The 26,074-nt window shown below is 42.0% G+C and overlaps 1 protein-coding gene across 1 annotated transcript; it reads left to right on the top strand.

Annotated features, from left to right (window-relative positions):
* The first annotated feature begins 865 nt into the window (after positions 1–865).
* On the top strand, positions 866–24,408 carry LOC139450576 (hemocyanin 2-like). The gene is made up of 17 exons (XM_071232332.1): positions 866–923; positions 1,838–1,856; positions 5,352–5,704; positions 6,191–6,411; positions 6,791–7,045; positions 7,983–8,389; positions 9,155–10,393; positions 10,849–12,093; positions 12,535–13,776; positions 13,992–15,248; positions 15,489–15,679; positions 16,377–17,433; positions 18,301–18,519; positions 19,397–19,560; positions 20,061–20,886; positions 21,843–23,385; positions 24,322–24,408. Exons 1-16 carry the CDS (start codon positions 879–881, stop codon positions 23,375–23,377), a joined length of 10,275 nt encoding a protein of 3,424 aa, XP_071088433.1. The 5' UTR covers positions 866–878; the 3' UTR covers positions 23,378–23,385; positions 24,322–24,408.
* The last annotated feature ends 1,666 nt before the right edge of the window (positions 24,409–26,074 follow it).

Genomic DNA, 26,074 nt, shown 5'->3' with positions numbered 1-26,074 from the left:
TGACACATGCTCACGATACAGTCGGAATCGTACAGTCGAGTCTGCTTTGGGCAGATATTTCTGATGACTACAGATATTTATCAGGAGAGTCAGGATCTGCTGTTTGTTGGTTTGAATGCCAAATTCGTCTCTGCTTGAACGCAAATACTTTTTATCATAAAAAAATTCTCTCCATGGCTAAATGTTTCTGTCCATTTCTGTCAGGAGTAATTTAAAGCCCTACGGCTGAGGCGGGGTGTAGTTTTATAATATATCGAACTTGTTACATCGTTTTATTCACCTCAAATAATTACGCACATTTGAAATACTAGTACCTCATGCATAACTCATATAAAGATCAGATGACAAGCACTAACAAGTTAACATATGTGTAAGTTAAAGTTCAATCGCAAAATATTCAGTTGAACAAGTATAAAGTACATAACGTATTGTGCAATGTGTAATTTCTTTTGACCGGGAATTCGTTTCCTATCGCCTAAGGAACATGTATGGATAGCTGACCCATTCACAAATTGCTTCATTGAGAAATATCGGTCGTAATTTGACAAGGGCGACACTGATAACCTAACTTTTACAGACGGTACCATATTCGACCTGAAGGGGATGTACTTTGATATGTCTAAATGCATCTGAATAATCCAAACTTGGGATAATAAAGTTATACATGAATAATATTTTTATGTTCAAATACAAAAATCTATTAACACATTATAATAATTATTATAATAATACGTCATATAGTCACACGTGTGAAAGGAACCACTTCCCTTTAAACACAATGGATTAACCCAAATGTATACGTCACATGACGATGGGTTACTATAAAAGACCCTCAGTCTGAGAGGTCAGCATCATCACCAGAAACTACTGGTTTGATCATGTGGGCGATCTTGGCGTTGTTTGTGGTCCCTCTTTTCTTTGGGGTAAGTCGTAATTGTCTATGTACCTTTGTTTGGCGTGATGTCACAAATGGCCTTAATGGCCTATGCTTGTATCGCAATGCGTTGTGCAGAGTTGCGTACCCTAGCCGTGTCAGGAACTGCTAGTTCGAGTATTATATTCGCTCTGAATACAGTCACCAAATTATTAGCACCTGCACCGTGATGGTTATACAGCTGAAAATACTGTTACTGCGTGATAAATTGTGCCGGACACGTTATGATTGACGGGCTGTACCGGACACGTTATGATTGACGGGCTGTGCCGGACACGTTATGATTGACGGGCTGTACCGGACACGTTATGATTGACGGGCTGTGCCGGACACGTTATGATTGACGGGCTGTACCGGACACGTTATGATTGACGGGTTGTGCCGGACACGTTATGATTGACGGGCTGTACCGGACACGTTATGATTGATGGGTTGTGCAGGACACGTTATGATTGACGGTGACATAAAACGTACCTCCACCACGATCCGACTTTACTTCAACACAATCGGTTTTGGTGTTTATACAGGACAGTGCGAACCTCGACGCTTTCTACTCATTATAGCAATCAATTACGTTTCAAACTAGTAGTTGTAGCAGTAATAGTAGCCGCGGCAGCAGTAGTAGTAGTATTATTACTCTGTGCGCATATACATCGCAGAACCTTCCGATCAATACCGATCATGTTCTTGTACAATTTATTTGTTACGATACATCTTATGTCTTTAAATAATATCATGTTCTATTTTTCGGATTTCGGATTAAAAAAGTGTGTTTATGTTTACGATTGAGTAGGTCGAATATATATATATTCGCTCAAGCTATGACAAGTTTGCGATCCTACTGGTAAACTGACTTTTTATGTGAAATATACTCCTGCTTATTCTGTTGTGATTGCATTTCAGGGGACCCTGTCATCAATTGGTAAGTACCATATTTCAATAAGACATCAGCTAACCCATGCAGTGTATATACAGTGTGTGTTTTAGTTACATATAGCTTACAAGCTTCAGTTATACACGACCGCCTCCGTGGTCTAGTGGTACAGCGTCCGCCCGGATAGCGGAAGGTCCGGGGTTCGATCCCCGGCCGCGTCATAACAAAAGACGTTTAAAGATTGTACTTGTTGTTACCCTGTCTGGCGTTCGGCATTAAGGGACTGGTCGGCTCGGAGTCAGTTTACTGTATCTGAGTGGGGTATTCATGTTAAACTGCGACATGGTATCTCAGTGGGCTAGCACTATAAATCGGCATCAGTCCGGACCAGTACAAGCAGCCACACACACACGTGCATGCTCGTCGCTATATAAGTGCTATAATCTTGGACGAGACGTCAAACCCAATTTCACCTCAGCTCACCTCGGTGACACATGGGTAGCCTGGTAATTTAAGGACCAGTGCTCTCATTCCTTGGTTTCCCCAAGGTATCCACCCGGTGTCGGGGTAAACATGCTCTGTCGGTACCACCCGTTCAGTGAGCCTTTGTGAATAAAGGACAAGGTATGAAGACGAGCCTTTTCGCCCAGAGTGACTTTGGTTTACGCCGTCTTGAACAGCACTGCAGTTATATCATGACGACAGGAAAGTCCGAAGTGATGCAGGTCGCAGACGTTTTCCACTTAACGAACCTGGATTCGAACCCATGATCATAGGTTTCTGTCAGGCTTAAGGAACTCAGCATAGCTAATTGCAGCGCCTTAGACGACTTGACTACTCGTGACCCGCCTATTGTAAGAAATGAGTAAAGGGTTTAGGATATTTTTTTTACTTTATCAGATTCAATGAATTCGAATTTGGTCTTTTCAAATGAATGATGAAATATTACTGAACGCCGCGTAAAACCATTGAGTATTGCTATTGTCGTGAGAGATACCAAGCGTTTCGTAAGGACGAAATATACATGTCATTTATTGGTATATTTAAATTGTTAAATGTTAAGTAACCACTTGCACATTTTCATACATGTTCATGCCAGCAATATTCATTCTTAGGTCTAGATTTGTGGCATTATCAAGTACAGACGTATAATTGCTAAAATGAATGAACAAGCAGCATTATTAGATCATCAAGAGATAATATAATTATATATATTTGATACGTGTCTCTGCCTACATACTTCCATAGAAAATCAGAAGACTAAGTATCAGAAAAGCACTTCGTGAAATGTTGTTTTTAGCCTCACCTCTACATGTGTTAAAGTAAATCGAGTGAGTGAGTTTGGTTTAACGCCGCTTTTAACAGTATAACACCTATATCGCGGCGTTTCAGCTTAATGTGGGAGGAAAGCCCGAAGTAATGCGACGCAACATTATCAGAATGCTAAACATTATATGTATAATCATTCTATGACCCCTTGTAGTAAATCGAAAAAACGGAAGTTTTGAAAAGAACAAATTCGAAGTCACTGAACCTGATAAATTTTATAAGAACTACTAAGCCATGATAAAAAGATACAATGTTTTTCTTTCGTTATTACGTCAATAGTAATGATACGAGGCCGTCACGTGTTTTAAAATATGTTGTCTTATACTTTCTGCATTTAATATATTCCTTCAACAGTAAAATAGGTTGGTGACCTGTAAATCCTCAAGCAGAGAAACGTTCGTCTATTTCTTTACTCATGTAAATATACTTCTCACGTGACTCTGTTATCAAATAGCTTGTCATCGATACAGCTTGTGTTTCAAGCCGAGTTGTATCGGTATCCCAGAGCATGCTGACATGACATTGACTATGACATGATGTCATGTAAATATCATACATGTATACAATTTATAGAGACTTGAAACTCTCGTGCTTCTTGAAACCTGTACATTTCAGCATGACAGACCTCGAACAACAAACACGTGACTACACACACCGTACAGTTTATATGAAATCAATTTGCTTCCAATGTGAAAAGTGGAGTTTGTGCAATCTGCAGTGTATAGTTAGGGGAACTCGAGTATTTGCCTGTACTCTAAGATACATATATCAGGATATATAAGACAGCTACGCAATATATCGCAAAGAACAATGAAGAACGAATCGTGGGTTATCACACGATAATATGAGTAATTCTTCATAGGTTAACCAACATATATGGTATTCGCGTTTCATTTGTCGGTGAGTATACTTTTATTCCTTATATAATATACTTAAGATAGGAAACGCGCGGGTATTAATCCCGTTATCGTATGATCATTCATTGAAGAAACCACACATAAATTGAATATATAAATGAACTGCCCCATTTTATTATGCAGTGCCACTTCAGCCATGATTGTCTAAAAAAAAACTATAGCTAAGTAATTGGGGAAAGTTAATAAGGCAAAAAATTCCGAGGAAGTAGACATGGCATCACCGTATAGTCTTTAGTATATGTAGGTCTTGCCTGATGATCATTTGCATTTTAAGGCATTGGTTTATCGCATCGGCAACATCACCCATGACATTAACTACTGATGTTATTCTGTCGGGGAATATTGTGTCCGAACAGCAATCCATGCCGTCGCCATGGAGACACACGGTCAGCCTTGTTTAATAAACACTGACAAGGGCCTGACATCGTCTGTTCTAACCCAGGTTGCGTCCCTTAACCGTGACAGGTTCCGTGGCTTCGAGACCCTAATTCTTAGCGACTTTGATTATTACCAGTGTTTTGTTTACACGGTAACCGTATTCGTGCGTGCTGATATAATGTAAACGACCTTGGCCCCGTTCCCCAAAGCTAACTTAGCGCTAAGGTGATCGTAAGTCCCACACTTTAACATAGGCTTACGATCATCGTAGCACTAAGGTCGCTTTGAGGAACGGGGACCTGCATCGTTTGGGGCTTCCACTTTAAGACGACGGGCTGTAATATAACTGAAATATTGTTCAAAGCGGCAATAAGTCCAACTAACTCACGTACTAATCCTACGAAGTCCATTATCTTTGATACTCTTATAGACGTAGATAAGTTGTATTATTTAAGTGTAAATATTCTGAGAATCCTCTGATAATCGATGGAATTTATAAAGTACAATATGCATATTTGTTACGTACCATCAAATAGAGGCCACGAATGGCCCAGTCGTCTCAGGAGCTGCAATTCGCTGTGCAGAGTTGCGTCCTTTGGGAACGCCCCAAACCTATGATTGTGGGTTCGCATCCCGGTTCGCACCGATTATGTTTCTGGGTTTGTCAGCACCATATCCGTGCTCGTGGGTTTCATCGAAGTGGTAAACGTCTGAGACCTGCATCACTTCGGGCTTCCCTCCTACATTAAGCTTACACGCCGCGATATAACTGGAATACTCAAAGAGGCATTAAATCATCTCACTTACTCACTTGACGTGTTAACGCACTTCATGGTATGGAGATGGTAATCCTTATCAACCAAAGTTTAGATACACATTTTTTAATCAAACAATAATTGTTTGTATCTTATATTTCCAGACACCGTTACTAGGAAAAATGTGGACAACTTGACCTCTGATGAGATTCTTGCCCTGGAGCAAGCAATGCACGACATCCAAGAGGATGAAGGCAACATGGGATACGAAGCCATTGCTGCCTATCACGGAGCGCCAGCAGGCTGTGTTGACGGTCACGGCCGCAAGGTGGCGTGTTGTCTCCACGGTATGCCCTCGTTTCCGTTGTGGCATCGTCTGTACGTCGTGCAGATGGAGCGGGCGTTGATGAGGCATAAGTCCACGGTGAGCATCCCGTACTGGGACTGGACGCAGCAGCTGACTCATCTACCTGATCTGGTGTCCGACCCCTTGTATGTGGACCCTGAAGGCGGAAAGGTAAGGGGGAATATATCTCAGTAATGTTAACAAATGAATGTGGTGAGGTATGATGGGGTTTAACGTCGCGTTCAAGCTCAAGGCAGTTTTATAGCGACGTCATTCGCGCGTGTGGGTGCGTGCGTGTGTATGTCTATCTGCTTGTACTAGTCCTGACTTATGTCAGTTGTGCTAGCCCACTGAGATATCATGCCGCAGTTTAACATGAAAACGACTAAGACACAGAATACTGATACTCGAGCCGACCAGTCCTTGTTTTATCACAATAATGCCGAACATAAGGCAGGGAAATAACAAGTACCATATTTTTTAGAAAAATGAATGAATTGATGCATCCGTTCAATTTTCTCTGTTCTACTGATACAAGCAGGTCATGATACCCATGCCTCCCGATCAGTTTTGTAGTAAGATTTATATGCGAGAAATATTAAAAGAGTATAGACGGTTGTTTAGGCGTTCCTAACCCTACTCACTATTTCCCTTTAGGCTCATGACAGCGCATGGTATCGTGGAAATATAAAGTTCGAGAACAAAAAAACCGCAAGAGCTGTTGATGACCGCCTATTCGAGAACGTTGGACCAGGAGAGCATACCCGACTCTTTGAAGGTATTCTGGATGCGCTTGAACAGGACGAGTTCTGCAAATTTGAGATCCAGTTTGAGCTGGCGCACAACGCCATCCACTATCTAGTCGGCGGTCGACACACGTGAGTCACATTCTTTGCCAGTCTTGAGTGAAGTCGCCGAGTATTACCCCTCCTCTTACCAAGTCCAAAAAGGGACCATGTGAGAAGGTCTTTCATCAGACTCTCTCGACAAAGAAAGTTCAATGCATGACAGGTTTTTTGTCCAAGACGACAATAATAAGCATGCGTGTAGGAAACGATATTTAAGCATATTGATTTAACGGGTATTTAGTTATTTCTCAAACTGCATTGATCGAAGTCCGCGCTATCAGCAACTGTTTCCCTAGCCCCAAGAACCATAAGGTATCAAATTAACCCTAAACTCTGTTGTGTCTCATCTTTAAGCCGCAAAACGGTAAATCTCTGTTGTGTTCTCAGTTGATGTTGGTGCTCATTTCAGGTACTCCATGTCTCATCTCGAGTACACATCCTACGACCCCATCTTCTTCCTCCATCACTCCAACACAGACCGTATCTTCGCCATCTGGCAGCGTCTTCAGCAACTTAGAGGAAAGGACCCCAACTCCGCTGACTGTGCACACAACCTCATCCACAAGTCAATGGAACCATTCCATTGGGAGTCGAACCCGCTCGACCTTACCAGAGAAAACTCCAAACCAGTTGACACCTTTGATTACGCTCACCTGGGCTACCAGTACGTATGGTTATAGTAATGAGTGCGTTTGATATTAACGCCGGTTTGAGCAGTGTTATAGTTATACCACGGGGGAAAACCCGGAGTCGCACGGGTTTCAGACGGTTAGCACTTTGGTGAAACCCACGAGGATGGGTATGCTTATGAAAAACATTATAAGGTTAACGTTGGGATTCACACCCACGAGCACGGGTGTCTGGAACGTCAAGGGACGCAACTCTGCAGAACGAATTGCGTTGCGTCAGACGAATGTGCCACCCGTCGTTGTAAACAGACATGTTCTTCATGAGTGCCGTGTCACCAAAACATGGTCAGGGTTAATTTGGGATTCGAACTCTACAGCAGAGAGACCACTGCACCAATGATGCCTGAGCCAAATGTGACATCCAGGCCCCGCTAAAGTCAAGCTACTGTGTCTCATTGCTATATCACTATCGATTGTGAAATGATGGAATACTTCTTCCTCTAAGCTCTCATGGGTACAGTGTATAGCTAGCCCAGTGTGTAGCCCGTGATATTTATGGAATATTGGGGAGTAAAGAGCATACTCACTCACTCACTCACTCACTCACTCACTCACTCACTCTAAGTTCAGAGGGGCAGATACTCCGTTATTTCGAGCAAGGAGAAGGCACCAGACGGCTTTTTATTATGAAGAAATAATCTATATGATATATATAGTCACTTTCTTTATTTAAAATATGGCAGGATCTTGGTTTGTCGGTGTTCAACACATGTGCTTTATATCCTTCCGCATCTTAGGTATCAGAATGTTAAACAGTTTGATAAGTATAATCATTCTATGACTATTCTATTACACAGCTGGACACTAAAGACAAACAATCATTCACCAGACATTTCATCTTGTTGCAGATCTGATAGGGAATGTCCTCTTTTCAAAGTTAAACAGTTCGTTAACCCACGATACATTTTCCAGATATGATGACTTGACCCTGAATGGCATGACACCCGAGGAACTCAACTCCTACCTGCATGAACGATCAGGCAAGGAGAGGGTCTTCGCAAGCTTCCGACTCTCAGGCTTTGGCGGCTCTGCAAACGTGGTTGTCTACGCGTGCCGTCCTGCCCACGACGAGGTAGCTGTCGACCAGTGCATCAAGGCCGGAGACTTCTTTGTATTGGGCGGGCCCACCGAGATGCCCTGGAAGTTTTACAGAGCGTTCCACTACGATGTCACTGACGTCGTCTCCGAGATCGACCACGACGGCCATGGTCACTATTATGTGAAGGCAGCATTATTTAGTGTAAATGGAAGCGCTCTTCCAAGTGATCTTCTGCCTCAACCCACTATTGCACACAGGCCAGCCCGTGGACATGTTGATGGTAAATGTTCATTTTATACATATCTGTGGTTGAGTATGGTCTTAGTACGTGTTCTTGGTTTAACCCCACTTTGAATAGCGGTTCAATTACTTCATGGTGTGTCAGCTTTGATGTGGGAGAAAAGCCCGAACTAATGCAGGTCTCAGAAGTTTACCACTTACGTGAACCGCACGAGCACAGGTATGGTGCGGCAAATCTAGAAACCTTAGACCACTACGCTACCTATGTCCCCAGTAATATTTAACATAATAAGAGTATTTAGGTCATACTATGGACGGTTTGAGGAAAGAAATATCAAAATGATGTTGGTCGAAGCTGCTTTGAAATAAAATAGCTTGTTCAGGATGAGATCCTGAAAGAGAATCACTGAAGGGGTTTAATTGGGATTCGAACTCATAGAAGAGGGACACACAATTTGACAACAGAGCTACCCGTCAACGCGATTATGCCTGACGCCATATATCAGATCGTTGACATATTTGTAGGCTAAACATTTTGGGAGACTAGTTCCTTCAGAGAGTCATGCGTGGTATAAGGTTTGATGCGGCTTTGAACATACTTCCTGCATTGTATCAGTGTGTGGGAGGGTAATGGACGCAGGTGAATATAGTTTGCTACGAATACAACCCAGTCGGGATCAGAAGTCCATTAGTAGGCATGAATTTCGGTTTATGGCAAAATAAACGCAAATAGTGCATAGTTAGTAATATACCGTTGTTGGTTGTAAAAAACACCAATTTGACTGACTGGTATTTATTATTACAGAGCCCCCAGCACATGTTTCCCATGCCAACCTCGCCGTAAGAAAGGACATCAACCATCTGACACGTGAGGAGGTGTATGAGCTTCGCAGAGCTATGGAGAAATTCCAGAATGATAAGTCAGTTGATGGTTACCAGGCTACGGTGGAGTATCATGGCCTACCTGCTCGATGCCCATTCCCTGAGGCCATAAACAGGATCGCCTGTTGCATCCATGGCATGGCAACATTCCCCCACTGGCACAGACTGTTCGTTACCCAAGTCGAAGATGCTTTGATCAGACGAGGATCTCCTATTGGTGTTCCTTACTGGGATTGGACTCAGCCCATGGCTCATCTTCCTGGCCTAGCTGACAATGAGACCTATCAAGATCCCATTAGTGGAGAAAGCCGACACAACCCCTTCCACGATGCCGCAGTTGCCTTTGAAAATGGGCGCACAGAGCGTCACCCTGATGCTAGATTGTTTGAACAACCCCACTTTGGCAAACATACGCGTCTTTTCGACAGTATGGTTTATGCCTTTGAGCAGGATGACTTCTGTGATTTTGAAGTTCAGTTTGAGATGACCCATAATAATATTCACGCCTGGATTGGTGGAGGTGAAAAGTATTCCATGTCCTCACTCCACTACACCGCCTTCGATCCGATCTTCTACCTTCATCACTCAAACACTGACCGTCTCTGGGCAATCTGGCAAGCATTGCAGATTAGAAGAAATAGACCCTATAAGGCACATTGTGCTTGGTCTGAGGAACGTCAGCCCCTGAAACCATTCGCTTTCAGTTCCCCACTAAACAACAATGCAAAAACCTACAAAAACTCAATTCCTACTAACGTATACGATTACGAAGGAGTTCTTGGGTATGCTTACGATGACCTCAACTTCGGAGGCATGGACTTGGGTGAGCTAGAAGAGTACATTGACCAACAGAAGCAGACGGACAGGACCTATGCTGGGTTCTTTTTGTCACATATTGGCACATCAGCGAATGTTGACATCTATATAAACCATGCAGGACAAAAATCCCATGTAGGCACATTTGCTGTTCTTGGCGGAGAGAAGGAAATGAAATGGGGATTTGACCGTATGTACAGATATGACATCACAGATGAACTGAAGCAGCTTAATATTCACGCATATGATGGTTTTGATATCACTGTCAAAGTAACTGATGTTGATGGCACTGAACTATCCTCTGACCTCATCCCACCTGTGGCTATTATCTTCGAACGAGGTCAAAGTAAGTAGCTACATATTTATACTATTCTACAAATCAATTCACTCAGCCTGAATTTAATCATGTTTTGCATGATTGAAAACCAGTTTGTATATTTGTGTCATAACAGAATACATCTCAAAGAATGGTGGGTTCTACCGGTAGGTGGGACATGCTTTTGCAAACACCTTATGTCATCAGTACCTTCAGTGATCCGTTCATATAATTTTCACTGACAGTTTGCCTTTTATGCCCAATGGAATCTGTTTCGAGAAATAATCGATACTGGTTGTTCTCTGGTAATGACGTTCTACATGTATTAAATATAAAGTTGGAAATATAAGCTAACCCTTATTATCTTGAATTAAACAGGATGCTACATACCCCCCTGACCATTTATACGTCCACTTATTCATTTTTCTCTGATAACTTTATACAATTAAATATGGTTTCTAATTTTTGTTTATTTATCTCCCCAGTTGACCATCATGATCATCGCCTTGACACGATCATCAGGAAGAATGTTGATAATCTTACACCCGAGGAAGTTAATTCTCTCAGGAGGGCAATGGGCGAGCTGCAGTCAGACAAAACTGCTGGCGGATTCCAACAGATTGCTGCTTTTCATGGGGAGCCCAAATGGTGCCCAAGTCCTGATGCTGAAAAGAAGTTCTCCTGCTGTGTGCATGGCATGGCTGTCTTCCCTCACTGGCACAGACTGCTCACTGTGCAAGGCGAAAATGCACTGAGGAAGCATGGCTATGTTGGAGCTCTTCCCTACTGGGACTGGAGTAGGCCCCTGTCACACCTCCCTGCTTTAGTTAGTGATCCAAACTACACAGATGCCATATCCAACACGGACACCCACAACCCCTGGTTCAGTGGCCATATCGATTCAGTCGGTGCAGACACAACAAGAAGCATCCGTCATGAACTGTATGAAGCTCCTGGATTTGGCCATTACACCGGGGTTGCTAAGCAAGTGCTCTTGGCTCTGGAGCAGGACGACTTCTGTAACTTTGAAATCCAGTTTGAGATTGCTCACAATTTCATCCACGCTCTTGTTGGGGGAAGTGATCCATATGGTATGGCATCACTCCGTTACACAACTTATGATCCACTTTTCTACCTCCATCACTCTAACACTGACAGACTTTGGGCTATATGGCAAGCTCTTCAAAAGTACAGAGGAAAACCTTACAATTCCGCCAACTGCGCTATTGCCTCCATGAGAAAACCTCTACAACCGTTCGGCCTTACTGAGGAGATCAACCCGGATGAGGAGACAAGACAACATGCTGTTCCTTTCAGCGTCTTTGACTACAAGAACAACTTCAAGTATGAATATGATACCCTTGACTTCAATGGACTCTCAATTTCCCAACTGGACCGTGAACTGTCACGGAGACAGTCTCATGACAGAGTCTTCGCTGGATTTTTGCTGCATGGTATCAAACAGTCTGCACTGGTGAAGTTCTTTATCTGTCGATCAGATGATGACTGTGACCACTATGCTGGAGAGTTCTATATCCTTGGTGATGAAGCTGAAATGCCATGGGGATATGATCGTCTTTACAAATATGAGATCACTGAACAACTTACAGCCCTGGATCTACACATTGGAGACAGATTCTTCATTAAGTACGAAGCGTTTGATCTACATGCAAACAGCCTTGGAAGCAACATCTTCCCCAAACCATCTGTCATACATGACACAGGGGCAGGTGAGCGAATCAATATTACAAATGTAATTTACCCCCATCCAAATTGTTGTCTAAGATACATAAAATACTAATATTTTTTTTCTATTTAACATAATTATTAGTTTGAAGACACGTTCAGCAATATTCCAGCAATCACACAGCAGCACACACCAGAAATTGGCCTCTTTATTTGTACCCATGTGAGGATGACTTCAGCATGACTAGCAAATGCTTTGATCACAAGGCTATTACATCTCCTACTTTATTTTATTTTATTTTAATATTATTATTATTATTATTGTTGTTATTTTTTATTATTATTATTATTATTATTATTATTATTATTATTATTATTATCATTATTCTCTGTCTGTAGTGAATAAAATGTAGATAAAATATCAATTGCCGGTATAGGTTTTATCTGGTAATGCAAGCAGTTAAATCCTCATGCAACTGTTTCAGGTCACCATCAGGCTGGCGAGTACATAGAGGTTGTAACTGCTGCAAGTCACATCAGAAAGAATTTGAAAGATCTGTCCGAGGGAGAAGTAGAGAGCTTAAGATCTGCCTTCCTACAGCTTCAAAACGATGGTGTCTATGAAAATATTGCCAAGTTCCACGGCAAGCCTGGGTTGTGTGATGACAATGGTCACAAAGTTGCTTGCTGTGTACATGGCATGCCCACCTTTCCTCAGTGGCATAGGCTTTATGTGCTCCAGGTTGAGAATGCTTTGCTAGAGAGAGGATCCGCCGTGTCTGTGCCTTATTGGGACTGGACTGAAGCATTTGACAAACTTCCTTCTTTGATCGCTGATGCTACCTATTTTAATTCCCGCAAACAATCATTCGATCCTAACCCATTCTTCAGAGGTAAAATCGGTTTTGAGAATGCTGTAACAACACGCGATCCTCAGCCTGAGCTGTACCAAAACAGATACTATTATCAAAACGTCATGTTGGCTCTGGAACAGGACAACTACTGCGACTTTGAGATACAATTTGAGATGGTTCACAACGTTCTCCATGCTTGGCTTGGTGGAAGAGCTACTTATTCAATTTCTTCTCTCGACTATTCAGCATTTGACCCAGTATTCTTCCTTCATCATGCAAACACTGACAGATTATGGGCAATCTGGCAGGAGTTACAAAGGTACAGAAAGAAGCCATACAATGAAGCTGATTGTGCCATTAACCTGATGCGTAAACCTCTGCGTCCTTTCGACAACGCTGACCTGAATCATGATCCAATGACCTTCAAATACTCCAGACCAGCTGATGGTTTTGACTATCAGAACCATTTCGGATACAAGTATGACAACCTTGAGTTCAATCATTTCAGTATTCCAAGGCTTGAGGAAATTATTCAAAAAAGACAACGTAAAGATCGTGTGTTTGCAGCGTTCCTCCTTCACAACATTGGTACATCTGCAACTGTCGAGATTTTTGTTTGTGTGACAACCCACAGTGGTGAGCAAAACTGTGAAAACAAAGCTGGATCATTTGCTGTACTCGGGGGAGAAACAGAGATGGCATTCAATTTCGACAGGCTCTACAAGTTTGAGATAAGTGACACTGTTAGGGACCTTGGCCTGCAGCTTGACAGCCACGATTTTGACCTTAACGTCAAGATCCAGGGAGTGAATGGATCCTACCTTGATGCCCACATCCTGCCAGAGCCATCCTTGATTTTTGAACCCGGTTCAGGTAAGGGATCGTCGTTTTTGACAAAGTGCAGAGAAATAAAGACAATTAAGCTGAAACAAGAGACAAGTTTATTTGTTTAAAGTGCATTACAGCCAAAAGTTGATTACAATAACATTGAAGCTGTAGTTATTTGTAGGCCTTCAGAGAACAGTTGAACTATTAAGTTGATACCAAAGTAATGTTAATTGCAATACCAACTTTTTTTTATATTTCAGGTTCTCATCTGCGGGCAGATGGCCAAATGGAAGAGATTCTTGTAAGAAAAGAAGTGAACAGTCTGACAGTCAGGGAGACTGCATCTCTGATCCATGCTCTGCGGAGTATGCAGGAGGACCATTCACCTGATGGGTTTCAGGCCATTGCTTCTTTCCATGCCCTGCCACCACTCTGCCCTTCACCATCGGCCGCCCACCGTTATGCATGCTGTGTCCATGGTATGGCTACATTTCCCCAATGGCACAGACTCTACACTGTACAGTTCCAGGATGCACTGAGAAGGCACGGAGCTAGGACAGGCGTACCTTATTGGGATTGGCTGCGACCCCAGAGTCAACTGCCAGAGCTTGTCACCATGGAGACATACCATGATCCCTGGAGTAATAAAGACCTTCCAAATCCTTTCTACAGAGCCAATATTGAGTTTGAAGGAGAGGGCGTTACAACCCATCGACAAATAACACCAGAGAAACTCTTTGTCAAAGGCGGGCACATCTTTGATAACTGGTTTTTCAAACAAGCCATCCTAGCTCTTGAGCAGGAGAATTACTGTGACTTTGAGATTCAGTTTGAGATTCTTCACAATGGTGTTCACACCTGGGTTGGAGGCAATGAAACATACTCTCTTGGACATCTTCATTACGCATCATATGACCCTCTCTTCTATCTCCATCACTCCCAGACAGACCGTATCTGGGCAATCTGGCAAGAACTCCAGATACAGAGAGGTCTCTCAGGAGATGAGGCTCACTGTGCCCTCGAGCAAATGAGAGAACCATTGAAGCCTTTCAGCTTCGGTGCTCCTTACAACTTGAACCAACTAACCTATGATTTCTCCCGACCGGAAGATACGTTCGACTACAAGAAGTTTGGTTATGAGTATGACAATCTGGAATTTCTGGGCATGTCAATTTCTGAACTGGATCAATACATTATTGAACATCAAGAAGATGATAGAGTCCTCGCTGGATTTTTGTTAAGTGGATTTGGAGATTCTGCATCAGTAGATTTCCAGGTATGCAGACCTGACTCCACGTGTCAGGATGCTGGTTACTTCACTGTTCTTGGTGGCAGCGCCGAGATGGCGTGGACCTTTGACAGGCTGTTCAAATATGACATTACCGATACTCTAGAGAACATGCACCTTAGATATGATGATCCTTTCACAATCTCTCACACTCTGACTGCCAACAATGGAACAGTTCTAAGAAGTAGTCTGATCCCAACGCCAAGTGTCATCTTCCAGCGTGGACACCGTGAGTAATGTAACTGTACAGAAACACTCATATACTACTATTCAGTAACAATATGTAATAATGATTTAATTGTACTGTTGACATAGACATGTAATGTAATGCAATAATTGAGTGAGATGAATTATTAAAAGCCTTCAGCTTCAAGTAAGTGATTTCATATAGCGTCGCATCAACGATATTCCCATGAAATAGTTGAGTTGCTGATGGAATGTAAATTGATTCTGGAATATATCTTCATAGGTGACATAAATACCAGAAGCATGTCACCTAACCGTGTCCGCCATGAGTTGACTCATCTGTCTGCGAGGGATCTGTCTAGTTTGAAATCTGCCCTGAGAGACCTACAAAATGATGATGGCCCCAATGGCTACCAGGCGCTGGCAGCTTTCCATGGTCTACCAGCAGGTTGTCATGATAGTCAAGGACATGAGGTGATCTTACTTATTTTGTTGAAATCATCTTACGTATGCCTCATTGTTATGGTAATTGTGAGCTTAGAACTTAATTATCATGTTTTGATTAATCCCGAAACCTGTTTCTACATTCCTGTCTAGATTAATGGGGATTCATTGTACGACCATTTATTAGTAGAGGTTCCAACATGACTAAAGGTTTAAATAGCGATATATGTAGACGAATACTTCTGACCAGGGCATTAAACAACATTTTCTTCATGGATTTTCTGACATATTTTGGAGGTCCAAGTCTGCCAAATCCTTCAATTATGGATGTCCCAGGTTAGAAAATAGGAGTCCCAAACTACAAAATTGGTCCCCAAACAATTATCGAAATTGGAATACGGTACTCTACCTCAAGGTTTTTTATACTCTGAGGCCATTATTTAAAAGTAGATATGGAGTTCGCATTTGAAACGAATATACGAGTGCTACCACTGGACGATTGTGAAGCGTCCGACTGTGTATTGTATTTTTAAATGATTACATACGGAATATATTTTAAGTGGTACCAAATTATGAGCATCAGCATTCATTTCCAAACATGATAGGCGTTTTGTTTTCAATGTTTAGGTGTATAGGATGCATGACAAATCCGTGTACCTTACCATTGGACTGGACTTTATCAGTAGTTCAAACATGTATAATGTCATTTGATCCGTCTTTCTACCAGATTGCCTGCTGTATTCATGGAATGCCAACGTTCCCCCAGTGGCACAGACTGTACACCCTGCAGATGGAGCAGGCTCTCAGGCGGCATGGATCCTCCGTCGCCATCCCCTACTGGGACTGGACAAAGCCTATATCCAAACTGCCCGATCTGTTCACCAGCCCTGAGTATTATGATCCATGGCATGATGCTGTTGTAAACAACCCATTCTCCAAAGGTTTTGTTAAATTTGCAAATACATACACAGTCAGAGATACCCAAGATATGCTGTTCGATCTCGTTCAAAATGGAGAAACAGTTCTCTTTGACCAAACTCTTCTTGTTCTTGAACAAACCGACTACTGTGATTTTGAAGTACAATTTGAGGTTCTCCATAACGTCATCCACTACCTCGTTGGAGGACGTCAGACCTACGCCTTGTCTTCTCTTCACTATGCATCATACGACCCAATCTTTTTCATACACCATTCCTTTGTGGATAAGATTTGGGTTGTTTGGCAAGCTCTTCAAAAGAGGAGGAAACTTCCATACAAGCGAGCTGACTGCGCTGTTAACCTCATGACGAAACCAATGAGGCCATTTGACTCGGATATGAATCATAACATCTTTACCAAGACACATGCAGTTCCAAACACACTCTATGACTACGAGAAGCTGCACTACAGCTACGATAACCTCGAACTAGGTGGAAGGAATCTAGACCAGCTGCAGGCTGAAATTGATAGAAGGAGAAGCCACGCTCGAGTTTTTGCTGGTTTCTTGCTCCATGGAATCGGAACTTCTGCTGATGTCCGGTTCTGGATCTGTAGAAACGAAAATGACTGCCACAGGGCTGGAATAATCTTCATCTTGGGTGGAGCCAAGGAAATGCCATGGTCCTTTGACAGAAACTTCAAGTTCGATATCACCCATGTCCTCAAGAAAGCCAACATCGACCCAGAGGAAGTGTTTGATGCAGAAGAACCATTTTATATCAAGGTTGAAATCCATGCTGTCAACAAGACTATGATACCATCATCTGTAATCCCAGCCCCAACCATCATCTACTCAGCTGGGGAAGGTGAGAGAACCAGTAATAGCTTCTGTCGACACAGAATGTGTTCATTTAATGACCTGACTGTGGGTCGGTGGCTGATGACTTCTCCTCCACCGCCTCCTCCTGCTCCTCCTCCGAAAGGGTTAGCTTCAGGTTTTCTTGCCACAATGCCAAGCAGACCTCCTGCACAGGCTGTATATATAAGTAAGGGTTACATGACAAGAACAACACGGGGCATGCAGTGATGTAATGATTAAAAATTAGCTGTTAAACGGTTTGATGAAGATTTAAGCACTGTTGGACAATGACACGAACATGGCTACGGTATCATTAAGTAGTGTTCCAAGTTTGAACACTCACCTTTATTAAATCGTCCATCCTTTTGAATGTACTTTTCCTTATTTCCATATTGAAATACATCACTGAATGTTAATTGGCGTAATGGCGAGCGTTACTTATATAGCGACAAAAATTCAGTTTCTTAAATTTATCTGGTTAGATGTATCCAGTTCTTTGCGTTTAGCTGTCTAATTTTATCCTATATAAAAATATTGTTTAGACTTATATTCTCGAAAGACCGATAACTTAGTCTACTGGAACCCTCTTAAAATGTATTTTACAACCCATGGCTACAGGTGTTATCCCTTACTTTTAAACACAGTATAGATAGCTAAAAGATTGCAATTGTGTCACTCTCAATTCTACTTGACAGTGGCCTTCTCTGAACTAAAACTTATAATTTACTTGTGACATAAGTAGGCTATATAGCAATCATTTAATGACGTCACTTGATTCCCACAAATGACGTCCATGTTTGGTCCCATAATGTAGACTTGTCAGACTGACACTAATACACATCTAATATTATCGTCCATATATCGCCCTGTCCAGGACACGCAGTTGGCCGTGCTCAGTCTGCTAACATCGCAGGGTCCGGAGTAAGGAAGGATGTCACAACCCTCACTGTATCTGAGACTGAGAACCTGAGACACGCCCTCCAAGCTGTCATCGATGACAGTGGTCCTAATGGTTACCAAGCAATAGCATCTTTCCACGGAAGTCCTGCAATGTGCGAGATGAACGGTCACAAGGTTGCGTGCTGTGCTCACGGTAATACATTCCATACTGTTCTTTGTGAAGTCAATGTGAAATAGGGGTTTTTTTTAAAGTAAACATAACAAGTATGTATGGATGTACGTTTATTGGGTATTTTAAGATTAAAATGATATATTTGATATATATTAAGGTGAGGTGAAATGGAGTTTAACGATTATTGCACTTATATAGCGACGTGCATGCACATGTGTGTGTGTGTGTGTGTCTGCTTGTACTAGTCCGGACTGATACCGATTTAAAGTGCTAGCCCACTGAAATACCATACCGCAATTTAACATGAATACCCCACTCAGACACAGTATACTGACTCCAAGTCGACCAGTCATTTAGACCCTTAATGCCGAGCGCCAGACAAGATCCATCTTTTAAAGTCTTTTGGTATGACGCGGCTGGGGATCGAACCCCGGACCTTCCGCTCTCCGGGCGGACGCTCTACCACTAGACCACGGAGGCGGTCCGATATATATTAAGATTAAATTAATTATGTTTCAAAATTCTAGTGTGCGTGGATAAAGTGACCAGTGCATGGGTTTAAATATTCCATGGAATGATTACCTTATGTTGTGCTCAATACACTATAAAAAAACAAAAACATACACTATACAATGTATCATTGCATTATCAAGATATAGCTAGACACACACATACAGTAAACTACGGTTATAACGAACTCAAAGGGACCACTAAATTTAGTTCGTTATAACCGTAGTTCCTTATAAGCATATTTACAAGATATATACAGCAAATGGACGGGACCAAAAAACAGTTCCTTATATGCGTCAGTTCGTTATAAGCGTGTTCGTTATAAACGTAGTTTACTGTATATAACTATTCAGCGTCTGTCTCTTATAAAAATGACATAATTTTGTAGGTATGGCTTCTTTCCCCCACTGGCATAGACTGTATGTGAAACAGATGGAGGATGCTCTGGCTGCTCACGGATCCCATATCGGAATCCCATACTGGGACTGGACAACTGCCTTCACGGAATTACCCGCCCTTGTCACAGACTCAAATAACAATCCCTTCCACGATGTGAGTTGTCTTCTTTGGCCAAGCCTTAGAAGCTAATAATACATTTTTTATATTTTCAATCGCCACGATCACTGAAACATGAGTAAACGAGTATATTTGAGTAAAATGAACAAATGATTAGGTTATGGGGGAATTAACGACGCTTCATGATATACTAACTCTTAGTACCTCCTCAAGACAATAATGCATTGTTTTTTTGTCACCTCATCCCGTATATATATTTATAATAAAATAAGTATACACCCATGTTTTATGGTGGCTAAAAATGAAACCAACAGGAAATGGTTATTCGATGGTGATATATTTGACACGGTGTCATCATTGTGACTTTGGGCCTAATGTTTGCAGTCTTTCGGCAACTGTTTTTAGCCTATTATAAACGTTTTCGTGACGTCTTTAATTATTTGGTCAAGTGTATACTTTCATTTTCTCGGTAGTTTACTTCTAAATATATCGCATAGCCTATGCAGTGACATGTTTCTATTGTCCACTTCCATCAGGGACACATTGATCATCTAGGAGTAACCACATCCCGTTCTCCAAGAGACATGCTGTTTAACGATCCAGAACAGGGATCAGAGTCCTTCTTCTACAGACAAGTCCTCCTGGCTTTGGAACAGACCGACTACTGCCAGTTTGAGGTCCAGTTTGAGCTGACCCACAACGCTATTCACTCATGGACAGGTGGACGTAGTCCTTATGGAATGTCTACTCTGGAGTTCACTGCCTACGATCCTCTCTTCTGGCTTCACCACTCCAACACCGACAGAATCTGGGCTGTCTGGCAAGCACTACAGAAATACAGAGGTCTCCCGTACAACGAAGCACACTGCGAAATCCAGGTTCTGAAACAGCCTTTGAGACCCTTCAGCGATGCCATCAACCACAATCCTATCACCAAGGCTAATGCCAGGGCTATCGATTCATTTGATTATGAGAGGTTCAACTATCAGTATGACACTCTTAGCTTCCATGGTCATAGCATCCCTGAACTGAATGACCTTCTTGAGGCAAGGAAGAGAGAAGAGAGGACATTTGCTGCCTTCCTTCTCCGTGGAATCCAATGCAGTGCTGATGTTGTCTTTGACATCTGCCGACCCAATGGTGACTGTGTCTTTGCAGGAACATTTGCAGTCCTTGGAGGCGAACTGGAAATGCCCTGGTCCTTCGACAGACTGTTCCGCTATGATATCTCCAAAGTCATGAATCAGCTTCATCTCCAATATGATTCAGATTTCAGTTTGAAGGTGAAGCTTGTCGCCACCAATGGCACTGAGCTTTCATCGGACCTCCTCAAGCCACCAACTATTGAACATGACCGTGGAAGTATGTTATTTTATCATCAAATGTGTAATTACACGATATTTGCACTGTGTACATTTTCACATTAATTAATGCTGGCATATCATTAATTAGTTCGAGTGAGTGAGTGAGTGAGTATGGATTTACGCCGCGTTTAGCAATATCACGCGGGGGACACTGGAAAATGGGCTTTACTCATTGTACCTATGTGGGGAATAGAACCCGGGTCTTCGGCGTGAAGAGCCATCGCTTTAACCACTAGGGTAGTTCATGGTTTGTGGTTGTTTTAGCTTTCATATTGATGAAGATTGATCCAGCTTCATCAAGTAAAAGTGAGTGGGTGAGTTAAAATTTTAAGTCACATCGGCAATATTTTAGCCATATCGTGACTATCAAGGGTTAAACATAATAAATACATTGGGACTTACATAAAAACCTGCCAACGAAGGACAGTAAAATAACTAGACTTATCACGGGAATATATTTAAAACTAGTATGTAATCATAAAATGGATAGCACTTTACATAACATTACATTATAAAATCAGGCTATAGATCGCCAGCAACTTATCAAGCTAGAGAATCATAGCTCTAATCTGACCCGAGAATGAATTAATTTTAGTTCTTTGAGCACTGATTATTAAAGTCAGCATTTATAGCGAATAGTTGTGTATGGTTAGTCGCAATTTAGAACAGCATTTCATTTATATCATGTCATCTTAATATTGTCGTAAGTGGCGACTAACGGCATCGGGTGGTCAGGCTCGCTGACTTGATTGATACATGTCATCGTATCACAATGGCGTAGATAGATGCTCATGATGTCAATCACTGGATTGTCTGGTCCAGACTCGATTATTTACAGACCGCCATCATATAGCTAGAATATTGCTGAGTACGGCATTAAACAACAAACAAAACACCTAAATTATCGCACTGGTTAAGATGGATTATTGAACTCACACAATCTAACTTTTTCAGTGTCTAGAGGACCAGTTGAAGAAACAGAAGTCACCCACCAACATACAGATGGCCATGTACACTACCATCGTAAGGAGGTCGACTCTCTGTCCCTTGATGAAGCCAACAACTTGAAGAATGCTCTCTACAAGCTACAGAACGATCGCAGCCTCAGCGGATATGAAGCAATCTCTGGTTACCACGGATACCCAAGTCTTTGTCCTGCAGAAGGAGATGACAAATATCCATGCTGTGTCCACGGCATGGCCATCTTCCCCCACTGGCACAGACTCCTAACGATCCAGCTGGAGAGAGCTCTCAAGAGCCAAGGTGCACTCCTTGGTGTACCTTACTGGGACTGGACCAAGGACCTGTCTACTCTACCAGCATTCTTCTCCGACGCCAGCAACAACAATCCCTTCTACAAGTACCACATTGCAGGTGTTGGACATGACACTGTAAGAGAGCCAAATGATCTTCTGTTTAACCAGCCCAAGTTCCATGGTTACGATTACCTTTATTACCTAGCTTTGACCACACTGGAAGAAAATAACTACTGTGACTTTGAGGTTCAGTACGAGATTCTCCACAACGCTGTCCACTCTTGGTTAGGTGGAACCCAGAAGTATTCAATGTCCACCCTGGAATACTCTGCCTTTGACCCTGTCTTCATGATCCTTCACTCAGGTCTCGACAGGCTCTGGATCATCTGGCAGGAGCTTCAGAAGCTGAGGAGGAAGCCATACAACTTTGCTAACTGTGCCCGTCACATGATGGATGAACCACTCGCCCCCTTCAGCTATCCTTCTATCAACCAGGACGAGTTCACTCGTGCCAACTCCAAACCTTCTACAGTCTTTGACAGCCATAAATTCGGCTACCATTACGACAACCTGAATGTCAGAGGTCACAACATTCAAGAACTCAACACTATCATCAACAATTTGAGAAACACAGCCAGAATCTATGCAGGATTTGTTCTGTCCGGCATCGAGACGTCTGCTAGTGTGAAAATCTACCTCCGGACCAATGACAATGATGAAGAAGTTGGAACTTTTACTGTTCTGGGAGGAGAAAGAGAGATGCCATGGGCCTATGAGAGAGTGTTCAAGTACGACATCACAGAGGTTGCAGATCGACTCGGATTAGGCTATGGTGACACCTTTAACTTCCGACTGGAGATCACATCCTACGATGGAGAGGTGATCACAAAGACCCTACCCAATCCTTTCATCATCTACAGACCTGCCAGTCATGATTACGATGTCCTGGTCATCCCAGTAGGAAGCAACCTCCACATCCCCCCTAAGGTAGTTGTCAAAAGAGGCACACGGATCGAGTTCCACCCAGTCGATGAATCAGTAACCAAACCAGTTGTGGATCTTGGAAGCTACACCGCGCTCTTCAACTGTGTGGTACCACCCTTCACATACCACGGATTCGAATTGAACCACGTCTATTCTGTCAAACCTGGTGACTACTATGTAACTGGACCCACAAGGGAGCTATGCCAGAATGCAGATGTCAGGATTCATATTCATGTTGAAGATGAGTAAATAAAAAGGTGAGTGGCGACAGCCTTCTGTTTATTGTGCCATAGGGTATTATAATCTAAACACTTTCAGCCTTGAGTGAGTGATTCGGGTTTAACGCTGCTTTTAATAGTATTCCAGTCATATTGCGGCGTGTCAGCTTAATGTGGGAGGAAAGCCCGAAGTGATGCAGGATTCAGACATTTACCACTTCAGGGAAACCCACGAGCACGGTTATGGTGCTGACAAACCTAGAAACATAATTGGGGCGAACCGGGATTCGAACCCACAATCAGTTTCTGGCGTGCCCAAGGGACGCAACTCTGCATAGCGAATTGTAACGCCTTAGACGACTTGGCCACCCGTGCCCCCCTTTCAGCCTTGATGTTTATTATGCATATTAGAAGTAAAGCTACAAAATTGGGTCGCATAATGATATTTAGGTATTTCATATCAGGGTTATTGAATTAATCTATTTATTTTTTAAATGCAATGGAGGTCGAAGGTTGAAGAGGTCTGAAGTATTTCATGCTTCTTATAGGAACCATCAATAATATTGGTCGGAAGGTTACAACCATACCAATACCATGTGGCCCTTATTTGTGCTTTCAATGGATGCTTTGTCTTGTTCATACTCGGTTATTTACAGGCAGCATTGATATAACTTGTGGACTACAGCTAAAAACAAAATTCACTGTCTTTCTTAATATTGTGAGAAATGAATGGGAATTATATCTGAATTAAAGCAACAAAATCATTTTCACAAAAGTGTTCGCTGCAAGAAAACACGGGAACATATGGTACAAATCAAAATGGGGAAATGCAACAGGCATTATTGTTTTCACTGATTTTGAAATGTCTTCCACATGTCTACCATAAATCTCTTTGAAAGTTTTACAAAGGCCTTAACTAAAGAATTTGTGTTATAAATATGAACAAAGTAGAACAAATATAGCTTTTCATTTTAGGTATCCTGGTCTCAACATCTCCACATATCAGCATCTGATGGTTTCAAAGGACATAGTGGTCCTTGTCTGGCAGTCCATTTCAATTCAACATCAAAAACAACAGCAGCATTTCTTTACAATGTGTTTCAAAAGAGTTGGTGAAATATTGAAATGTGCTAAGGACTGAATTATTGTACATACATAACTTATTGTATAGAGATATTCAATAAATAAATGTCAAAATGTAAATTGCTTGTTGCTTGTCATTCAAATTAAGATACTCATGGTGTCAATCCCTGGATTATCTTGTCCAGGCTTGATAAATTACAGACCGCCAACCTTTTGCTGGAATATTGCCGAGCGTGGTATATGTCACTTATATTATTGCCGGGAATATTGCTTGTTGCTTCTCATTCAAATTAAGATACTCATGGTGTCAATCCCTGGATTATCTTGTCCAAACTTGATAAATTACAGACCGCCAACCTTTTGCTGGAATATTGCCGAGCGTGGTATATGTCACTTATATTATTGCCGGGAATAAGATTTGTAATCCTTGCTGAGTATATGATGAGCCAGGATGCTTCTTGATCTTCAAAAAATCCAAGTACCCAGTGCTTGTTGCATGAACCAATGAAGTTGAGGATCAGGAGATCACAATGTCTGACCTGGCCGATTGTGTGTCATGTCCAGGTGTGAGCATTGCTCATGGCACATGTTTGCCTAGCCTCAATAAAATTATTTCAAGTGCTGATTATACGGTTGTAAAGCCCCGATTGACGCAGGACATACTAGTTGGAGGTGAGGTGAGGTGAAATTGGGTTTAATGCCAAGATTATAGCAACTCTGTGTGTGTGTGTGTGTGTGTGTGTGTGTGTGTGTGTCTGTCTATGTCTGTGTGTCTGTGTGGCTGCTTGTACTAGTCCAGACTGATGCCGATTTATAGTGCTAGCTCACTGAGATACCAAGCCTCAGTTTTACATGAATACCCTACTCAGACACGGTATACTGACTCCGATCAGACCAGTCCTTGTCTTAGCCCCTTAGTGCCTAGCACCAGACAGTGTAACAAGAAGTACCATCTTTTATTATCTTTTTATATGACCAGGGGATCGAAGCCTGGACCTTCCGCTCTCCGAGCATACGCTCTACATCTAGACCAATAGTAATTGGAAAACCCACAAGCCTCAAATCGTACTGACAATCCAAGGATCACTGCCAGCGTGAAATTGGAAATAATGAGAACAACCATTGACAAAGGATTTTTTTATTCATAATATTTAAGACTCTTCATGACATAGCAGACTAAGGAACAAAGCCTCCCATACACCCACACTGAATGTATTATGATCTTCATGAAACAAACAGAAGATAGAACACCTCATAATATACATTCAAATACAGGAAGGAATACTCAAACACTTCAAGACATGCACATCCTAAAATGACTTTTGAAGCAATAAATACTTAATTGATTAATCATCTTCAGAAAAACTAAAGACATGAAATTTGTTAAATCAATACATTTTGAAATACACCTGTATTTGGAGTTTCAAGCATGCAAGGAACTTGAGTACACTGAAAGTGTAGGATTGTTAAAGGGAACTGACCCATGTAGCTCACCTGGATATATGTACTAGAAACATTACATTTGCCTGAGCGATAACCATTATTTTTTCATCCAGGTAACCTAATGAAACAATACAAACAAATAAAAAGAGACTTCTAAAAGATGTCAGACAAAGGGCAATCAGAGATGCATTTAAGATAGACT

Source organism: Haliotis cracherodii, unplaced genomic scaffold (genome assembly GCF_022045235.1).
Source record: "Haliotis cracherodii isolate W230 unplaced genomic scaffold, xgHalCrac1.p SCAF_8, whole genome shotgun sequence".
In the NCBI taxonomy this organism is placed as follows: domain Eukaryota; kingdom Metazoa; phylum Mollusca; class Gastropoda; order Lepetellida; family Haliotidae; genus Haliotis; species Haliotis cracherodii.
Note: the sequence above shows the minus strand (reverse complement) of the source record. Positions and strands in the feature narration are given on the sequence as shown.